Source organism: Salmo salar, chromosome ssa07 (genome assembly GCF_905237065.1).
Source record: "Salmo salar chromosome ssa07, Ssal_v3.1, whole genome shotgun sequence".
Taxonomy (NCBI): domain Eukaryota; kingdom Metazoa; phylum Chordata; class Actinopteri; order Salmoniformes; family Salmonidae; genus Salmo; species Salmo salar.
In genome coordinates, this window is record NC_059448.1 from 7515942 (window position 1) to 7535515 (window position 19574).

General features: G+C 41.8%; 1 protein-coding gene across 2 annotated transcripts in view; it reads left to right on the forward strand.

The window, feature by feature from the left end:
* The first annotated feature begins 1865 nt into the window (after window positions 1–1865).
* Window positions 1866–19574, forward strand: part of adam19a (ADAM metallopeptidase domain 19a) — a 246765-nt gene continuing 229056 nt past the window's right edge. Inside the window, exon 1 of one of the 2 annotated variants that reach the window (XM_045721474.1) lies at window positions 1866–2270. In XM_045721474.1, the coding sequence (XP_045577430.1) occupies window positions 2045–2270 (226 nt within the window). In that variant the 5' untranslated portion in view covers window positions 1866–2044. The remainder of the gene's footprint in view (window positions 2271–19574) is intronic. The other variant, XM_045721473.1, reaches the window with a different exon arrangement.

Sequence of the window (19574 nt, forward strand, 5' to 3'; positions counted from 1 at the left end):
ATTGATAAAACTCACCTTGTCCGAGAGAGATTTACATGGTTATCAAAACGTCACGCCAGTGTAAGCCTACACAAAACACAGCCCTTATTTTAAAGGTTTCCTAAATTTCCCTATGGGAAAAATGAATGGTGAACTATTGGAACCATTTCCCTGTTTGACCACTAGGATTTATGGGTATTATGACACCTCCACCGTGGGGCTCTATACGTTGATGTTTTAGAGTCACTGGGGGTGAAAAACAGTAGAAAACACCATGGGAGAAGGATTGGACTTCTTCATTGTAGTCAAAAATTCAACAACAGTGTTGGATATGCGACACAGGTATTCATCATTAACTATATCACAGATTATTACTTCTTGATTGGGACTGCTCAATACAGCCCAATGACAAGAGGAGGTCCAATCTTTGATTTAAAAGGCTTGATATATGTCCAGTTTCGAAAGGTCCTCTGTCTTTCAACCATACTAAATATTCAAGGTGGATTATTCAAAGTGTTTGGAAATGGCAACCGGATTTGAAATGGCACCCCACTTCACAAATGGCATTTTCCAATGTATTATTAATTTTCCATTTTATATTACTGAATTTATGCAAATGTTCACAAATAATTCATATACAGTACATATATAAAGTAATGGGATCTAGTTGTGACTTCAAATCGCCCAGAAGCAATGTGTTCTTCCTTCAAGCCTCTCAGATGCCTACAAAACCAACAACATGTTCTTCATCGCAACATAGTAAGGCTTATTCTCATATTATAAGGCTCATTCTTATATTATAAGGCTCATTCTCATATCGTAAGGCTTACTCTCATATAGTAAGGCTTATTCTCATATTATAAGGCTTATTCTTATATCATAAGGCTCATTCTTATATCATAAGGCTTATTCTCATATAGTAAGGCTCATTCTCATATAGTAAGGCTTATTCTCATATCGTAAGGCTTATTCTCATATAGTAAGGCTTATTCTCATACCGTAAGGCTTATTCTCATATCGTAAGGCTTATTCTCATATAGTAAGGCTTATTCTCATATTATAAGGCTTATTCTCATACAGTAAGGCTTATTCTCATACAGTAAGGCTTATTCTCATATCGTAAGGCTTATTCTCATATCGTAAGGCTTATTCTCATATCGTAAGGCTTATTCTCATATCGTAAGACTTATTCTCATATCGTAAGGCTTATTCTCATATCGTAAGACTTATTCTCATATCGTAAGGCTTATTCTCATATCGTAAGGCTTATTCTCATACAGTAAGGCTTATTCTCATACAGTAAGGCTTATTCTCATATCGTAAGGCTTATTCTCATATCGTAAGGCTTATTCTCATATCGTAAGACTTATTCTCATATCGTAAGACTTATTCTCATAGGATTGAGATATCTTGTTTTCTTCTTTCTCTGTTTCTTTGGCAGATAAACATGATTTGAGTTGGTGAATAAATTGTGCGTGGGCCTTAGCTATAGCTGTAGATAATGACTTTGCCCACAGATCAATAGTTCAAACTTAATGGGTCTGAATCTATGCCTATTTACTTGCTTTGTCAATCCTAGTGGGTCAAACTCTGGCTATCTGACTCACTAAATAGACATCATCAATGGATGACTTGGTTGTTGTTATTGTATTTTTTATTTAACTAGGCAAGTCTGTTATGAACAAATTCTCATTTACAATGACGGCCTAGGAACGGTGGGTTAACTGCCTTGTTCAGGGGCAGAACGACAGATTTTTACCTTGTCAGCTCGGTGATTCGATCTAGCAACCTTTCGGTTCCTGGTCCAACGCTGCCGCCCCTTTGTATGAGGGGCTCAGGACAAGTATATTTTATCTAGACACGTTTACATGTTCCTAATATAATGCATGGACTTATGCACACATTTCATATGATTCATTATAACTGACAGACATCCTTTCAACTGAAGATACTTTTTGATGGACAATTTAGCCGGTAATTTTTACTGAAGAGCATCTTTCATACAACCGGGAAACGGGGGCTGGGGCTGGGCTCGCGGTCTTAATCAGATCCATTTCTTGTTTTGATGCGTGCGCCGCTCCGGAGTCAAAGCAGAGACAGCGAGGGGAATCAGTGCGAGCGAAGAACGGGAGGACGGATAACGGTACCGAGGACAACAGGGATGTACAGCAAACATAGGCAGAAAAATGTCCAAATATCACCGGCACAATGTGGACGTTCGCTTATTATGTTGTCTTTGCTACTACTGAATGGCATACTGGAAAGTGCAAACGGAGATACCCGAGACCAAGGTAAAGAAAAAAAAAAAATAGAGAGGCACTCGCCTTTGTAGCGTAGCCTACTTACAAAGTTATTTTCCTCTTTTGTATCTACCAGTTGCGTGTCGTGTGGCAGCACGCGAACATTGTTGATAAGACGTTTGCTTTCGTGATAGAAAACAAACGACTGGATCTATTTCTTCTTATTTTGTTGATGTGTTCTGTTTGTGTCCAAACTCCTGTATTTTAAAACGTGACGACGAACTGAAAGCTAATGTCAGCGATCCAACTTCCCTCGGAGTGGTTTGAATTCTGCACTATAATGTCCATAAAAGGAAGAGCATTGAGACTAGTAGCTTATAATGAATAGGTAGTCTACAGTACAATGTGGCAGTTGTGGTTATAACCATGCCAACACCGTATTAATAACACCATGTTCATTTTTATAAAAGTGGCAACTCATAAAATATTATAGTTGTTTGAAAGTGACTGTTCCTTTTTAGGTGATAATAGATATTTTGAACTTCGCTGATACTGACTTTAAAGAGTATTTGGGCTCAGAGTTCAATACTGTGTATTAAATATCCTGAAATGACCCATAAAGTTTTATGGAATATGTACAGTTATATCACAATTATTCCGACAGTAAGTTAAATAGAAAATCACACTGGGAGTCATACAATTGAACTGCACCAGGTCAATAGAGGTAAATTAGCTATATTCAATCAAATCCTGCATGATGATTTCCAGGAAAATTTGGAAAATGCAGTCCAGTTTCATTTTAGTTCACACTGAGTAGCCTATATTAATTTAATGTGTGTAGTATTTCAGTGCAGGAGGAATGCAGTTTCTTGACACTCAGCTCAAACCTGGTTAAAGTACAATTCCACTCCAAAACTATATTTTGGTATTTGTTTCATTAGTCCATTGTTGATATAATGCCAAAATGTTTTGCATGTATGATGCAAAATACATAATTCTGGCAGTATTTCTGTATTTTGAAAGTTATATATCTTGAAAACTTGTTTGCCAACATGCAAAACATTTGGGGATTATATCAACTTGTTTGCCAACATGTTTGCCGACATGCAAAACATTTTGGGATTATATCAACAATGGACTAATGAAACAAATACCAAAATATAGTTTTGGGCTGGAATTTACCTTTAACTTTTTACTGCAATGAGCTAAATCAGAGTCACACAGAGTGTTTCTTGGTAGTCTTAAACAAATCTACTTTGAAACAAAAGTATATACCTCACACACATGGTTATGGGGTTAAAAAAGGAAGACACCTGTACCATGTCGGTTATAGAATTGAAATATATGACATTTTGAGTTTGCATCCCAATATTACAATGAATATACATCACAGAAGACTGAAATATAACAACACAGTTTGACATAGAAACACTGTATTTTCATCCGTTTATTTTGTTTTTATAATGTTGATTAATTATGAAATGATGAAAAATATGAATAACATTCCACCCATGAGGCCACTAGGACTTTTGACTGGAGGAAAGAACAACTGGGTTTGATTGAATACCCTTTCTATAACTCTTTAGATGACTATTGTATGGTTCCAGATAGATATATCTTCATTTAAAAAAAATGTTTTCTCTAAATAAGCGTTGTTCTAGAATTAAAGGTAAAATACACTGCATTTCAAACAGTCAGCTAAAATCTAATGAATTCAGGGCTTGTGAAGTTATACCTAGGCTTAATATAAGCCTTCCACAACCATAAGACACACTGATAATTAAATCATTTTATAAAAATAGTTTTACCTACTTTTTTTTCAATAATCACTGATCTGGCTTTTAAGTCTGTCTATAAAAATGACCTTTTTTTGTTACAAATGAAACTATAACCAAGCAGAATGCAAATTCACTAATAATGACTTACTTATTATAGCAGGCATTAGGCTATAGACAATTTACACAGGGCTCATCAACGATCTCTAAGGCCCACATGCTAGTGATCGGGGGTGGCAGGTAGCCTAGTGGTTAGAGTGTTGGACTAGTTAACCGAAAGGTTTTGAGATCGAATCCCCGAGCTGACAAGGTAAAATTCTATCATTCTGCCGCTGAACAAGGCAGTTAACTCACTGTTCCTAGGCTGTCATTGAAAATAATAATTTGTTCTTAACTGACTTGCCTAGTTAAATAAAGGAAAAATAGTTATCCAGATTATCTTTATATCTCATGTTTAGCCAACTTGGATCTATTTAGTAGCTAACAAGGGTGAACAGTTGCATGTGGGCTTTAGACCACTCTTCTGTCTCCAACTGTTTGAAAAGCATGTTAGCCTGTCCACTTTGTTCAGATGTTGAAATCAAGTGGCCTACCTTATTTCTCAGAATGACAACGAGTTGCCAATTTCTAATATAATTGTGTTTTATGATTGTTCCACATTTATAAAACACAGACAAGGCAGCTAGTATAACAGACTGACTAAAAAGCTGTAGTGGTAACCCAATGCTGCTCGCGACAAACTGAGCATTCATTTCTCAGAATCAATGTTCATTTATACTCTCATTTTAGTAGTGTCTGCTCTGCGTGCAATTTGAGTAGTTGAGACATAAAAAAATAATATTGTGAGAAAAGTTTACTTCTCCACTATTACAGTAAAATAATGTCAGTGTGTTTTGGTGTCCATTTGACCGATTCTGTTCGACCAAACCTCAAACGCAAATAGCGAGTTGAAACAGTTTGTCAGAGTGGAAGATGTGATCTCTTAACATGGTTGGCGTGAGAGGCAGGGGGAGGGGCTTGGTGTGTAAACCATAGAGGAAGAGTGCAAAGCAAGAGGGTTCACTCTCGCAAAAATCTGTCCAAAATAAGCCCAATGCTTTTCTATGGCTTATTTTGGACCTAAATTTGTCACCTGCCTTACCGCCTTTGGGACAACGACTCCCATTGTTAGGGTGGAGACGTGCATCTCACCATTATATACAGATCTCTGGTGTAAATGGGAAGGTGCACACAGCACAGAGGAGTGAATGAGACGAGACCAAACATGAGAACAAGCGGACATAAAGGCTCATAAAAACGAAGAAAAATATATACATTTGAGAACATCGCGAACAAACACACATTCTATCTGTCATCCAGCCCAGTCCCAGACGCAGAACAGAAAAAACACAGTCCATGTATCTCTGTCACCAGTTACACCAGTCTGATGCTCACTGTTGGGGGGGGGGTGGAGAATTTCCTCTCGTCACTTGTAAAGCAGATAGCCTAGTGGTTAGAGCGTTGGGCCAGTAACCGAAAGGTTGGTGGATGGAATCCCCGAGCTGACAAGGTAAAAATCTGTTGTTCTGCCCCTGAGCAAGGCAGTTAACCCACTGTTCCCTGGGCGCCAAAGACGTGGATGTTGATCAAGGCAGCTTCCGGACCTTTCTGATTCAGAGCGGTCTATTGTTAAGACCTGTAGCTAGCTAACTAAACAATTAACCATAATCCCAACTCATAACGTTACTACCCTCCATGAATCTGCAGGTAGCTAACAAACCAGGCTATAACTAGCAATACAAATGGCTCTGAGATGCAAATAATATTACTACACAGATCATACACATAACGTTAACTAGCTAGCTAAGAGTATGCTTTAACTTGGAATGCAAAATTAAAACCTGTAATATCTGAAAATGTAGCTAGCTAGACTATCTGTAACAGTCTGGGTGTAGCTGGTGCAGAGGAGTTAGGCGCAGGACAGCAGAGATGAGTAATAAAAGTAACTTTACTCAATGATATACATTCCATGTAGTAAATACCAAGCCCACACAAAAGGACCAAAATACATAAAACAAACACGCACAAAAACCATGGGGAAAACAGAGGGTTAAATAATGAACATGTAATTGGGGAATTGAAATCAGGTGTGTAAAACAAAGACGAAACAAATGGAAAATGAAAAGTGGATTGGCGATGGCTAGAAGGCCAGTGACATCGACCTCCGAACGCCGCTCGAACAAGGAGAGGGACCGACTTCGGCGGAAGTCGTGACACTATCTTACCAGTATAAATCGATGGACTCTTCTCCCTCTCTGTCATGGATGCCATGGTTCCCCTTAGTTTGAAGATGTAATCCGGAGACAGGTGTTTTATACAACAGCCTTCTGTGTGTTCTCTTTTCGACACCCTCTGCAAATTTGCAATCAAACGCCAGAATTTTCTCCATCTCCTTAGCTATCATACTCTATCTAATAACACCGGGCATTCCACTGAATTTAAAACTCGGTCCTCCAGAAAGTGGAGAGCAACACTTAGAATGGATTATCTACACATACTGACCAGCTCATGTTACAGACAGAAGCGTGCTACATGGCAGACCAATCCGAATTCATCTCCCGGCATGTCCAGCCCATCCATTTTCTCAGCCAATTATTGCAGGGGGAAGGATCCTGTCTTTTTCTGTGGTTAAACCAACTAGGCTCGTAATTTAACTATTTTATTTGTATTTACAGATGGCATACAAGTTTGTTATTAATAAGGAACATGAAAGTTCACATTTTCCAGAAGGCATTTCTGCCCAAAAATGCATTTTGATAAAAAAAAATAAGTTTTCGTTCAAATGCTGATCCTGTGAAGTGGTGACGCGTGACATACGCCTAGTTTCCTGAAACAAGTCACAGATGCAGAAAATAGCCAATCAAAATAAACATTCTACAATGTTATTTTTTTGCAAAACCTTTTTTGATTCTGAGTTCGGACATAATAAAGTTTGTGTGTGAATACTATTTTTAAGATGCATACTTTTCAGTTTTTTCCGAACTCACTTCACTCATGCGCATAAGAGGGAGGCTAGCGCTACCGGTGCTGGTACATGTGCAGATCAAATACACCTCTGGAACGCCGATTAAACTGTCCTAATAATTCTAAAGATTGCTCAGAAAACCAGCTGTTTTAATCAGCATATGCTTACTTAAATTTGGACCTTACACAGATTTAAGAAAAGAGTAAGGCGTTACATTACTATTTCGAAATTCGGCCTACTGCCATAATCAGTTTAATATCAAATTATAAGTGTTCATGTAAACGTACTCATAGAGAGAGATTGTATAGTCACACTGGTTCACATTGCTTATATCTCGGGCGGAAAACTAATCAAATTCCAATGCTATACGTCTCGGTGCAAAGCTAATTCAAGTCATGTCGGACAATTTTGGAGGGAGGAGATGAGACTGTGATCTAATCTGTCAAAATGAACAAAGGTTCATGCAGAGACCCTGGGTCGGGATGTAGCAGGGGACTTTAATTTTTAAAAAAATACTCCACCTTTTATGTCAAACCACAACTAATTTTCTCTCAGTTATCATCAACGGTACTCTTCTCTCTTATTTTGTTCAAACTAGCTGTCACTTAATTGCCTTATTAGTTCTTGTTAGCCAACCCGTCTTGATCCCCATGCTAACTGCTAACTTTCACTCGACTTAGCCCACTGCTAACTTTCACACGACTTCAGCCTACACTTAGGGAGTAAACGTCAATAATCTCTTATCCATCATCGTGCTTTTCAAATTGATTTCCGCTCAGCAGTTACTTACAACACATATGCCTTGTTTCCGTGCATTTACAGCAAGACCTATTTACAAAAGTACCATATCAGTCCTGACTGCTGTCCACATGCTCCGCCTTTCAGGGCCTCGACTCCGGAACTGGAGGAAGATGTAATGGGATGAGAGCTCTCAGAGAGAGAGAGCGAAAAGGGCAGACAGAGTGTTGGTTTAACTTCCACGGAAGAGGAGGAGGAGGAGGACGGAGGAGTAGGAGGCAGGATTTTATTCACCCTCCTCTGAATAGCTCAACTTCCATTAGTCGACCGCTCCTATACACTATCTATTTCACCTCTTTTTATCACTCCGTCCTTTTGCTAACTACAAAACATGCAGTCGGTTTGACCGTACGTTCCCTCTCATCAAAGGTTTGATATGTGGACTATAACAAGGCGACATGCCCCTTTTTAGTCCGCCCACTAATGGAAGCCTTTTTAGTCCGCCCACTGATGGAAGGCTTTTTGGTCCTCTGCGTGGGATCCTTTTAGTGTCAGTATTCATATCCCAACTGTTATGTTTATGTATTGCATAGCCACTGTGTGTAGGGTACTTTAACAGTGTGTAGGGGGAAGTTTAACAGTGTGTAGGGGGAAGTTTAACAGTGTGTGGGGGATAGTTTAAAAGTACAGTGCATTCGGGAAAGTATTCAGACCCTTTTACTTTTCCCACATTTTGTTACTTTAAAGCCTTATTCTAAATGGATTACATTGTTTTTTCCCCTCGTCAATCTATACACAATACCCCATGATGACATCACAATACCCCATAATGACCAAGCAAAAACAGGTTTTTAGAAACATCACATTTACATAAGTATTTAGACCCTTTACTCAGTACTTTGTTGAAGCAGCGATTACAACATTTTTCTCTGCAGATCCTCTCAAGCTCTGTCAGGTTGGATGGGGAGCGTCACTGCACAGCTATTTTCAGGTCTCTCCGGAGAGACGTTCAGAGGACATTCAGAGACTTGCCCCGAAGCCACTCCTGCGTTGTCTTGGCTGTGTGCTAAGGGTCGTTGTCCTGTTGGAAGGTGAACCTTCGCCCCAGTCTGAGGTCCTGAGCTCTCTGGAGCAGGTTTCTTCAAGGATCTCTCTGTACTTTTCTCCGTTCATCTTTCCCTCAATCCTGACTAGTCTCCCAGTACCTGCCGCTGAAAAACATCCCCACAGCCTGATGCTGCCACCACCATGCTTCACCGTAGGGATGGTGCCAGGTTTCCTCCAGACGTGATGCTTGGCATTCAAGCCAAATAGTTATATCTTGGTTTCATCAGACCAGAAAATCGTGTTTCTCATGGTCAGTCTTTTAGGTGACTTTTGACAAACTCCATGCGGGCTGTCATGTGCCTTTTCCTCATAAGTGGCTTCCATCTGGCCACTCTACCGTAAAGGCCTGATTGGTGGAGTGCTGCAGAGATGGTTGTCTGTCTGGAAGGGTCTCCCATCTCCAAAGAGGAACTCTGGAGCTCTGTCAGAGTGACCATTGGGGTCTTGGTCACCTCCCTGACCAAGACCCCTCTCCCCGAATGCTCAGTTTGGCCGGGCAGCCAGCTCTAGGAAGAGTCTTGGGGGTTCCAAACTTCTTCCATTTAAGAATGATGGAGGCCACTGTGTTTTTGGGGACCTTCAACCCTGCAGAAATGTTTTGGTACCCTTCCCCAGATCTATGCCTCGACACAATCCTGTCTCGGAGCTCTACGGACAATTCCTTCGACCTCATGGCTTGGTTTTTGCTCTGACATGCACTGTCAACTGTGGGACCTTATATTGACAGGTGTGTGCCTTTCCAAATCATGTCCAATCAATTGAATTTACCACAGGTGAACTCCAATCAAGTTGTAGAAACATCTCAAGGATGATCAATGGAAACAGGATGCACCTGAGCCCAATTTCGAGTCTCATAGCAAAGGGTCTGAATACTTATGCAAATAAGTTATTTCTGTTTAGAATTTTTTATAAATTAGCAAACATTTCTACAATTGTGTGTAGATTGATGAGGATTTTTCAAAATGTAATCCATTTTAGTATAAGGATGTAACGTAGCAAAATGTGGAAAAAGTCAAGGGGTCTTAATCCTGTCCTAATGCACTGTATGTAGGGAAGTTGAACAGTGTGTAGGGGAGTTGAACAGTGTGTAGGGGAGTTGAACAGTGTGTAGGGGAGTTGAACAGTGTGTGGGGGAGTTGAACAGTGTGTGGGGGAGTTGAACAGTGTGTAGGGGAGGTGAACAGTGTGTAGGGGAGTTGAACAGTGTGTAGGGGAGTTGAACAGTGTGTGGGGGAGTTGAACAGTGTGTGGGGGAGTTGAACAGTGTGTAGGGTAGTTTAACAGTGTGTAGGGGAGTTGAACAGTGTAGGGGAGTTGAATAGTGTGTTTAGGGGAGTTGAATAGTGTATAGGGGAGTTGACCATTGTGTAGGGGGGAGTTGAACAGTGTGTAGGGGAGGTGAACAGTGTGTAGGGGAGTTTAACAATGTATGGGGGAGTTTAACAGTGTATATGGGAGTTTAACAGTGTGTAGGGGAGTTGAACAGTGTGTAGGGGAGTTGAACAGTGTATATGGGAGTTGAACAGTGTGTAGGGGAGTTGAACAGTGTGTAGAGGAGTTGACCAGTGTGTAGGGGGGAGTTGAACAGTGTAGGGGAGGTGAACAGTGTGTAGGGGAGTTGAACAGTGTGTAGGGGAGTTGAACAGTGTGTAGGGGAGTTGAACAGTGTGTACGGGAGTTGAACAGTGTGTGGAGGAGTTGAACAGTGTGTAGGGGAGTTGAACAGTGTGTAGGGGAGTTGAACAGTGTGTAGGGGAGTTGAACAGTGTGTGGGGGAGTTGAACAGGGTGTGGGGGAGTTGAACAGTGTGTAGGGGGGAGTTGAACAGTGTGTAGGGGAGTTGAACAGTGTATAGGGGAGTTTAACCCCTGTGCGGCCTCCATCCAGCGAAAAATCCTATCGTCATTAGCATAACAAAATGTAATAATTATTAAAAAATTTACATCGGTGCGTAACGTTGACTAACTATTTTCCCTCAAATGCATCCGATGAAACAGCGCTACAATTTACTAAATTACTATTCGAAAACATTTTTAAAATGTAATATTGTCATTCTAAGATTTATAGATGAATATCTCTTGAAAGCACCTGTAATGCCAGATTTAAAAATAACTTTACTGGGTAATCACACTTTGCGATAAAAGGGGATGCGATACTCAGAACAATAGGCTAGCAATACAGGTCAGCGCCATCTTGGAACAATCGCATATCAAATCTAGTCTTGTATACTATTGTCAATAATCCCTTACCTTTGATTATCTTCATCCTTAGGCACTTCCAGGAATCCCAGGTCCACAACAAATGTATTTTCGTTCGAAAAAAGTTCATCCTTTATGTTCCATTAGCTTGTTGTTGTTAGCGCGTTCTGAAGGCTGCACCAAAAGTTCCGACGTGCGCGGGGCTACTCTTTCAACAAAATGCTTTTTTTTCTTATTTAGGTTCGTTCAAACGTTGTATAACATAAATCTTTAGGGCCTTTTTCAACCAGAGCTCCAATAAGATTCAAGGGGGACGATTGCATTGTCTTTATAAACGTTTCGAAAGGGGAGGGTAGCCAGGGGCGCCGGCGTCATAATGGTGATGGCCCTCTCCGTGTGACCACGTTCCACAGCGTGTCATTCTGTCAGTTTTCACAGTAGGAGACTCAAATCACTTTGTAAAGACTGGGGACATCTAGTGGAAGCAATAGGAAGTGCTCAATGAACCATAGCTCACGGTGTGATTAATAGGCAACGTGATGAAGTTGAGTCCGCAATTCAGAATTCCACTTCCTGTTTCGATCTGTCTCGGGGTTTTGACTGCCATATGAGTTCTGTTATACTCACAGACACCATTCAAACAGTTTTAGAAACTTAAGGATTAATTATATGCATATCCTAGCTTCTGAGTTTGAGTAGTAGGCCGTTTAAAATGGGCACAAATTTTTTTCAAAATGCGCTGTGGCGCCCCCTATCCTAGGCGACCGTCAAGAGGTTAACAGTGTATAGGGGAGTTTAACAGTGTGCTTGGGGGTTGAACAGTGTGTAGGGAAGTTGAACAGTGTGTGGGGGAGTTGAACAGAGTGTGGGGGAGTTGGAACAGTGTGTGGGGGAGTTGAACAGTGTGTGGGGGAGTTGAACAGTGTGTATGGGAGTTGAACAGTGTGTAGGGGAGTTGAACAGTGTGTAGGGGGGAGTTGAACAGTGTGTAGGGGAGTTTAACAGTGTGTGGGGGAGTTGAACAGTGTGTGGGGGAGTTTAACAGTGTGTGGGGGAGTTGAACAGTGTGTGGGGGAGTTGAACAGTGTGTGGGGGAGTTGAACAGTGTGTAGGGGAGTTGAATAGTGTGTATGGGAGTTGAACAGTGTGTGGGGGAGTTTAACATTGTGTGGGGGAGTTTAACAGTGTGTAGGGTGGAGTACATGCTTAGCGAAAAAGGTTCTATTTATAACCTAAAAGGGTTCTTCTGCTGTCCCCATAGGAGGACCCTTTTGGTTCCAGGTATAACCATTTTGGGTCCCAAAAGAGTTCTACCTGGAACTTAAAAGGGTTCTCCAATGGGGACAGCTTCAGAACCCATTTGAAACCGTTTTTTGTTAGAGTGTACATCTTTTTCTAACAGCCTGATATCAGGATATGTAGCCCTCTATGATGCCCCATGCATGGCCTCCATCCCCCTATTTGTTCTCTCGGTTCAAGGAAAGTTTCCAACCACTTGAGAAATGAACTGGATTTCAACTCTTCTCTTACACAACAGATAATCACACTATAACGGTATGGGAGGAGGATGATGTGCCAGTAGTTATTTAAACCATTACCAAGTTATATAACCTGAGTGCTTGAGAGGAGGCTGTATTCTCCCATCAATACTATTTTCCAGTTCCCACTGTCAAATTTGGAATAAAGCCACACGGCTTTACAGCGCAAAACTTTCATAGGTCTTTTTCAGATTGGCTTTGTAGTTTGTTATTACAGTGAGACCTACACATTGCCATGTAGAGTTGAACCTATCCAGCCATTATCCTGGCGTGCACACACACACACACACACACACACACACACACACACACACCAGTGGTGAAGCTCCATTGCTACTGTCTCTTAAGGAAAGTTTCATTGCTAAAAGGAGGTGAGCAAAGAGCCGTGGGCTCTCGTTAAGCAATGTCAGGGTAGACAAGAAGCCACTTTCCCTTTGGAGCACACTTTACTTTGGCTGATGAGTTTTAGCACTTGAATATCATGGATGGCGAGAAGAGGCCAGAAGCCAGAAACACCACCTTGTTTACAGGCCCTCTGCATTGACTCTGAGTGGGAGAGTACCAAAAAGGGTTCTACAGAGTACCCATAGGAGAACCCCTTTTGGTTCCAGATAGAACCCTTTTTGGTTCCAGGTAGAACCCTTTTTGGTTCCAGGTAGAACCCTTTTTGGTTCCAGGTAGAACCCTTTTTGGTTCCAGGTAGAACTCTTTTTGGTTCCAGGTAGAACTCTTTTTGGTTCCAGGTAGAACCCTTTTTGGTTCCAGGTAGAACCCTTTTTGGTTCCAGGTAGAACCCTTTTTGGTTCCAGGTAGAACCCTTTTTGGTTCCAGATAGAACCCTTTTTGGTTCCAGGTAGAACTCTTTTGCGTTCCATGTAGAAAGGGTCGTCCTAGATTGAACCCAAAAGGATTCTACCTTGAACCAAAATAGTTCTACATGGAACCAAAAAGGGTTCTTCAAAGGGTTCTCCTATGGGGACAGCCAAATAACCCTTTTAGGTTCTAAATAGCACCATTTCTCTAAGCGTGTAGACATCCTGACTCGCTGAGAGAAGCAGGGCCGTCCTCCTGCTTCCGTTCCAAACGGCCTCATTTGTCCGCTACACAGAGCCAGAGAGAAACGGGGGCTGTTGGAAGATCCATGGCCCGGGGTGGTGGGAATGGAACGCCAGGCAGCAGATCATCCTCCTCTCCTCCCACCACCAGCGCCTCCACACCCCTCCCACCTCCATCCCCTATTCATCCACCATACCCCGTCTTCTCCCGCAACACCTCCTGCCTCACCCCCTTACTCCCCCGACACACAACGTTTCACAGAGAGACCCAGACAGAGAGACCCAGGCAGAGAGACCCAGGCAGAGAGACCCAGGCAGAAAGAGCAGGGAATTGTGGACCATTATCTGATGCCATTTTGCCAGTAACGCCGTATCAGCGAACATGTGCTGTGTGCTCTCAGTTCTTTCTCCACGTACGCTGGTTATGCACCTGAGGGAAAGAAGGAGAAAAGGAGAGACGGGGAGAGGAGAAAAATCACTGGGAACAGTATGTGATTGGAATAGGGCAGTGTAACGAACAAGACAGGATGAAAGCTGCCACTATGTCTTATCGCCTGTTCTGCACTTTGTGCCATACAGATATTGTTCTGCACTTTGTGCCATACAGATATTGTTCTGCACTTTGTGCCATACAGATATTGTTCTGCACTTTGTGCCATACAGATATTGTTCTGCACTTTGTGCCATACAGATATTGTTCTGCGCTTTGTGCCATACAGATATTGTTCTGCACTTTGTGCCATACAGATATTGTTCTGCGCTTTGTGCCATACAGATATTGTTCTGCACTTTGTGCCATACAGATATTGTTCTGCGCTTTGTGCCATACAGATATTGTTCTGCGCTTTGTGCCATACAGATATTGTTCTGCGCTTTGTGCCATACAGATATTGTTCTGCGCTTTGTGCCATACAGATATTGTTCTGCACTTTGTGCCATACAGATATTGTTCTGCGCTTTGTGCCATACAGATATTGTTCTGCGCTTTGTGCCATACAGATATTGTTCTGCACTTTGTGCCATACAGATATTGTTCTGCACTTTGTGCCATACAGATATTGTTCTGCGCTTTGTGCCATACAGATATTGTTCTGCGCTTTGTGCCATACAGATATTGTTCTGCACTTTGTGCCATACAGATATTGTTTTGCGCTTTGTGCCATACAGATATTGTTCTGCGCTTTGTGCCATACAGATATTGTTCTGCACTTTGTGCCATACAGATATTGCCGGAAAAAGAGTTGTGTCAAACAACGCGTAAAGGCATGGACATTAGTGTGAAGGATCCAGATCTGAGATAACAAGTTGATTTTCCCCTCAGAAGTTAGTGATACCAATTATCACAAGTCAGTGATACCAATTATCACAAGTTAGTGATACCAATCATCAGAAGTTAGTGACCATGGAGCCTCTCTATATCTGTGATATTCATCTCTCCCCTCTGCTCTCTCTCTCTCTCTCTCTCTCTCTCACTCTTTCTCTCTTCAATCTCACACGCCGCAGGAAGACCTGTCAGATATATGTCACCTCTCTCATTGTTTTCCCTCTAAAGCCCTTAGCGACAGCTTGCTGGGTTAACAGAGAGACCCAGGCAGAGTGGAGGCTTCATTGGAGTATCCTCTTGCTTCCTCTCTCTTCCTGCTTCTTCATGGTCCCCTGTGGGATAGAGATCAAACAGTAGGAGAGACGTAGAGGGTGATATGAGAGATAAAACACTGAGAGACGTAGAGGGTGATAGGAGAGATAAAACACTGAGAGATGTAGAGGGTGATAGGAGAGATAACACACTGAGAGATGAAGAGGGTGATAGGAGAGATAAAACACAGAGATGTAGAGGGTGATAGGAGAGATAAAACACAGAGATGTAGAGGGTGATAGGAGAGATAAAACACTGAGAGATGTAGAGGGTGATAGGAGAGATAAAACACAGAGAGAGATGTAGAGGGTGATAGGAGAGATAAAACACAGAGAGATGTAGAGGGTGATAGGAGAGATAAAACACAGAGAGATGTAGAGGGTGATAGGAGAGATAAAACACAGAGAGAGATGTAGAGGGTGATAGGAGAGATAAAACACAGAGAGATGAAGAGGGTGATAGGAGAGATAAAACACTGAGAGATGAAGAGGGTGATAGGAGAGATAAAACACTGAGAGATGTAGAGGGTGATAGGAGAGATAAAACACTGAGAGATGTAGAGGGTGATAGGAGAGATAAAACACTGAGATGTAGAGGGTGATAGGAGAGATAAAACACTGAGAGATGAAGAGGGTGATAGGAGAGATAAAACACAGAGATGTAGAGGGTGATAGGAGGGATAAAACACAGAGATGTAGAGGGTGATAGGAGAGATAAAACACAGATGTAGAGGGTGATAGGAGAGATAAAACACAGAGATGTAGAGGGTGATAGGAGAGATAAAACACTGACAAGGTAATAAGAGAGAGAGAAAGTAGTCAGATGGGTTTAGGCATTTGAGAGAGAGAGACAGAGAGAAAGAGAAAGAGAGAGCTTAAAAGTAAAACGTAAAACACCAAATATGCATGCAGAGCCGAATTTGGCCGATACCCGCTAATTATCAAAATCCAGAAAAGATACTTTCAATTCTACAACCACCTAAAAGGTAGCGATTCCCAAACCTTCCATAACAAAGCCATCACCTACAGAGAGATGAACCTGGAGAAGAGTCCCTTATTAAGCAAGCTGGTCCTGCGGCTCTGTTCACAAACACAAACAGACCCCACGGAGCCCCAGGACAGCAACACAATTAGAATCAGAGCAAACTAGAATGCTATTTGGCCCTAAACAGAGAGTACACAGTGGCAGAATACCTGACCACTGTGACTGACCCAAAATTATGGACATTTTTGACTATGTACAGACTCAGTGAGTATAGCCTTGCTATTGAGAAAGGTCACTGAAGGCAGACCTGGCTGTCAAGAGAAGACAGGCTATGTGCCCACAAAATGAGGTGGAAACTGAGCTGTACTTCCTAACCTCCTGCCAAATGTATGACCATATTAGAGACACATATTTCCCTCAGATTACACAGATCCACAAAGAGTTCAAAAACAAATCCAATTTTGATAAACTCCCATATCTATTGGCTGAAATACCAGTGTGCCATCACAGCAGCAAGATTTGTGACCTGTTGCCACAAGAAAAGGTCAAACAGTGAAGAACAAACACCATTGTAAATACAACCTATATTTATATTTATTTATTTTCCCTTTTGTACTTTAACTTTTTGCACATCATTACCACACAGTATATAGACATAATATGATATTTGATATGTCTTTATTCTTTTGGAACTTTTGTGAGTGTAATGTTTACTGTAAATGTTTTAGTGTTTATTTCACTTTTGAATATTATCTATTTCACTTGCTTAGGCAATGTAAGCATATGTTTCCCATGCCAGTAAAGTCCTTAAATTGAAATTGAATTGAGAGAAGTCAGATGTGTTTAGACAGAAACAGGGAGAGAGAGAGAGTTGTCAGAGAGGACAGGAGCATGTTGGGTAGGCAGTGGAGCAGGCAGGTCAGGGGGAGAGGAGCATGTTGGGCAGGCAGTGGAGCAGGCAGGTCGGGGGGAGAGGAGCATGTTGGGCAGGCAGTGGAGCAGGCAGGTCGGGGGACAGGAGCATGTTGGGTAGGCAGTGGAGCAGGCAGGTCGGGGGGAGAGGAGCATGTTGGGTAGGCAGTGGAGCAGGCAGGTAGGGGGGAGAGGAGCATATTGGGCAGGCAGTGGAGCAGGCAGGTCGGGGGACAGGAGCATGTTGGGCAGGCAGTGGAGCAGGCAGGTCAGGGGGACAGGAGCATGTTGGGCTGGCAGTGGAGCAGGCAGGTTGGGGGAGAGGAGCATGTTGGGCAGGCAGTGGAGCAGGCAGGTCGCCTCATTTCATGGTACTTTAAAGTAGATGTTACTTCTACAATCTGTCCTGTCCAAGTCCATTCGGTCAAACCAAACAGGACTGGGTTTGGCTAGCAGCGCTCTCCTTCAGCAGACTCAGTTGACTACAACACAAAAAAAAGACAAAAAAAGTTTGCCTGCTGCATAATTTTTGTTGTTTTCTGTTATTCCCCGCATAGTCCATTAAGTCTAAATTGTGTACTGCAGAAAGCATTGCTGGTAATGAACTCTGCCTGTGTGCTCCAGATGATTACAAATGAGTGAATCGTCATTATTCTGAATCACATGGACTGAGCAGGCTGTGAGTCAGCACAAGGCAGGTTCATTTTTAGGCTGAAAGAAATGTCTTGAAGCAAATCCAACGCTGCAGCCATGGGAAGAATAATGATTATATATATTTTTTTCTCTCTTCCGTAAAAAATATTTTCTGGCACTGGTCTTGATTTGAAAGTTGGATTTTCAAAACAGTGGGTCACTGGAGTGAGTGTCTAGTCTAGCGAGGGGAGATGACACCTTTCATCGTTATTCATTTCACCTCTTAAATCAAACCAAAATCAAATCAAATTGTATTGGTCACATGCGCCGTATACAACAGGTGTGGACCGTGAAATGCTTACTTTACGAGCCCTTAACCAACAATGCAGAGTAAAAAAAAAAAAAAAAGTAAGTAATAAAAATTTGCTCAATAAATGAAAAGGAAAAATAGTAACGCAATACAAATAACAATAACGAGGCTCAAAAAGGTTTTCTTTTTAACCGTTATGGTGCGTTTATGACCATTCACAGATATAAGTATGTTATAATGGAATATTTTACATTAGATGAATCAGTCAAGTAAAACCACTGCATTAACATGTATTTAAATCATTACATTGTAATTGCATTCAGATCAGATAGTCACGCCTGCTCCCGCTCTCTGGCGCTCGACGGCGCCAGGCTGCCCTTCATTATGCACACCTGTCACCATCATTATGCGCGCAGCTGCACAATTTTGGACTCACCTGGACTCCCATTACTTTGTTCCCCTTCTATATCTGTCTGCTCCTCACTTTCTTCCCTGTGTCAGCATTGATGTCGTTATTTTCCCCCTGTCCAGACGCTTTTCCCATTCTGTTTCATGTCCATTGTTTATTAAATGTTCACTCCCTCTACCTGCTTCTCGTCTCCAGCGTCGATCCTCACACAGATAGTAACAGCGTTGTGGAAACACAGAAGCCATTTTGTGCGTCAATCAATTTAGGTTGTCTCAGTTTGGGTGAATACTGTCACTTTGGCTGTTACCTTTGTCTTTCGACCCAAACTCACTGACAGATGGGTCAGTTACCCGGCAGCACGATGTGTCACTACGGTCAAAGCGACGCCGAGACCTCCAATAATGACACTCCTCTGTGACATTCTCATGGACATATGTCAAGAGAAACTATCCTATCCTGTCTGTCCTCCTCTGGGATATTCTCATGGACATATGTGACTTGTTTCAGGAAACTAGGCGTATGTCGCAAGTCACGACATCACAGGAGAGGTATTTGAACGTTTATTTAAATTTTTTATCAAAATGCGTTTTTTTGTCAGAAATGCCTTCTTGAACATTTTAACTTTCATGTGCCTTAATACCAAACTTGTATGCCATCTGTAAATAAATACATTTGTTAAATAAACATTTAATTGTATGCCATCTGTAAATACGAATAAAGTTTAAGAAAAAGATAGGAACCTTCCCGCTAGCCATGATTGCCTGAGATAATGAATGGGCTGGACATTGGTCCGCCATGTATCATCTTCTGTCTATAAAATGAGCTGATTGTTATGTGTAGATAATCCTTTCTACTGCAGTTTGAAAGATATAACGTTAGCCATGGAGAACTACAAATGTGTCGCTACTGCTCTCAATAACATTGCTACCGTGAATTTATCAGGCGCTATCGACAAAGGTCTGTAGGAAAAAGTTGTCATGGACTACTTTTCAGGAGGACGATAGTACCATGCTAACTCTCTCTGACGCTGAAAAGGAATCAAACGATGTGAATCAA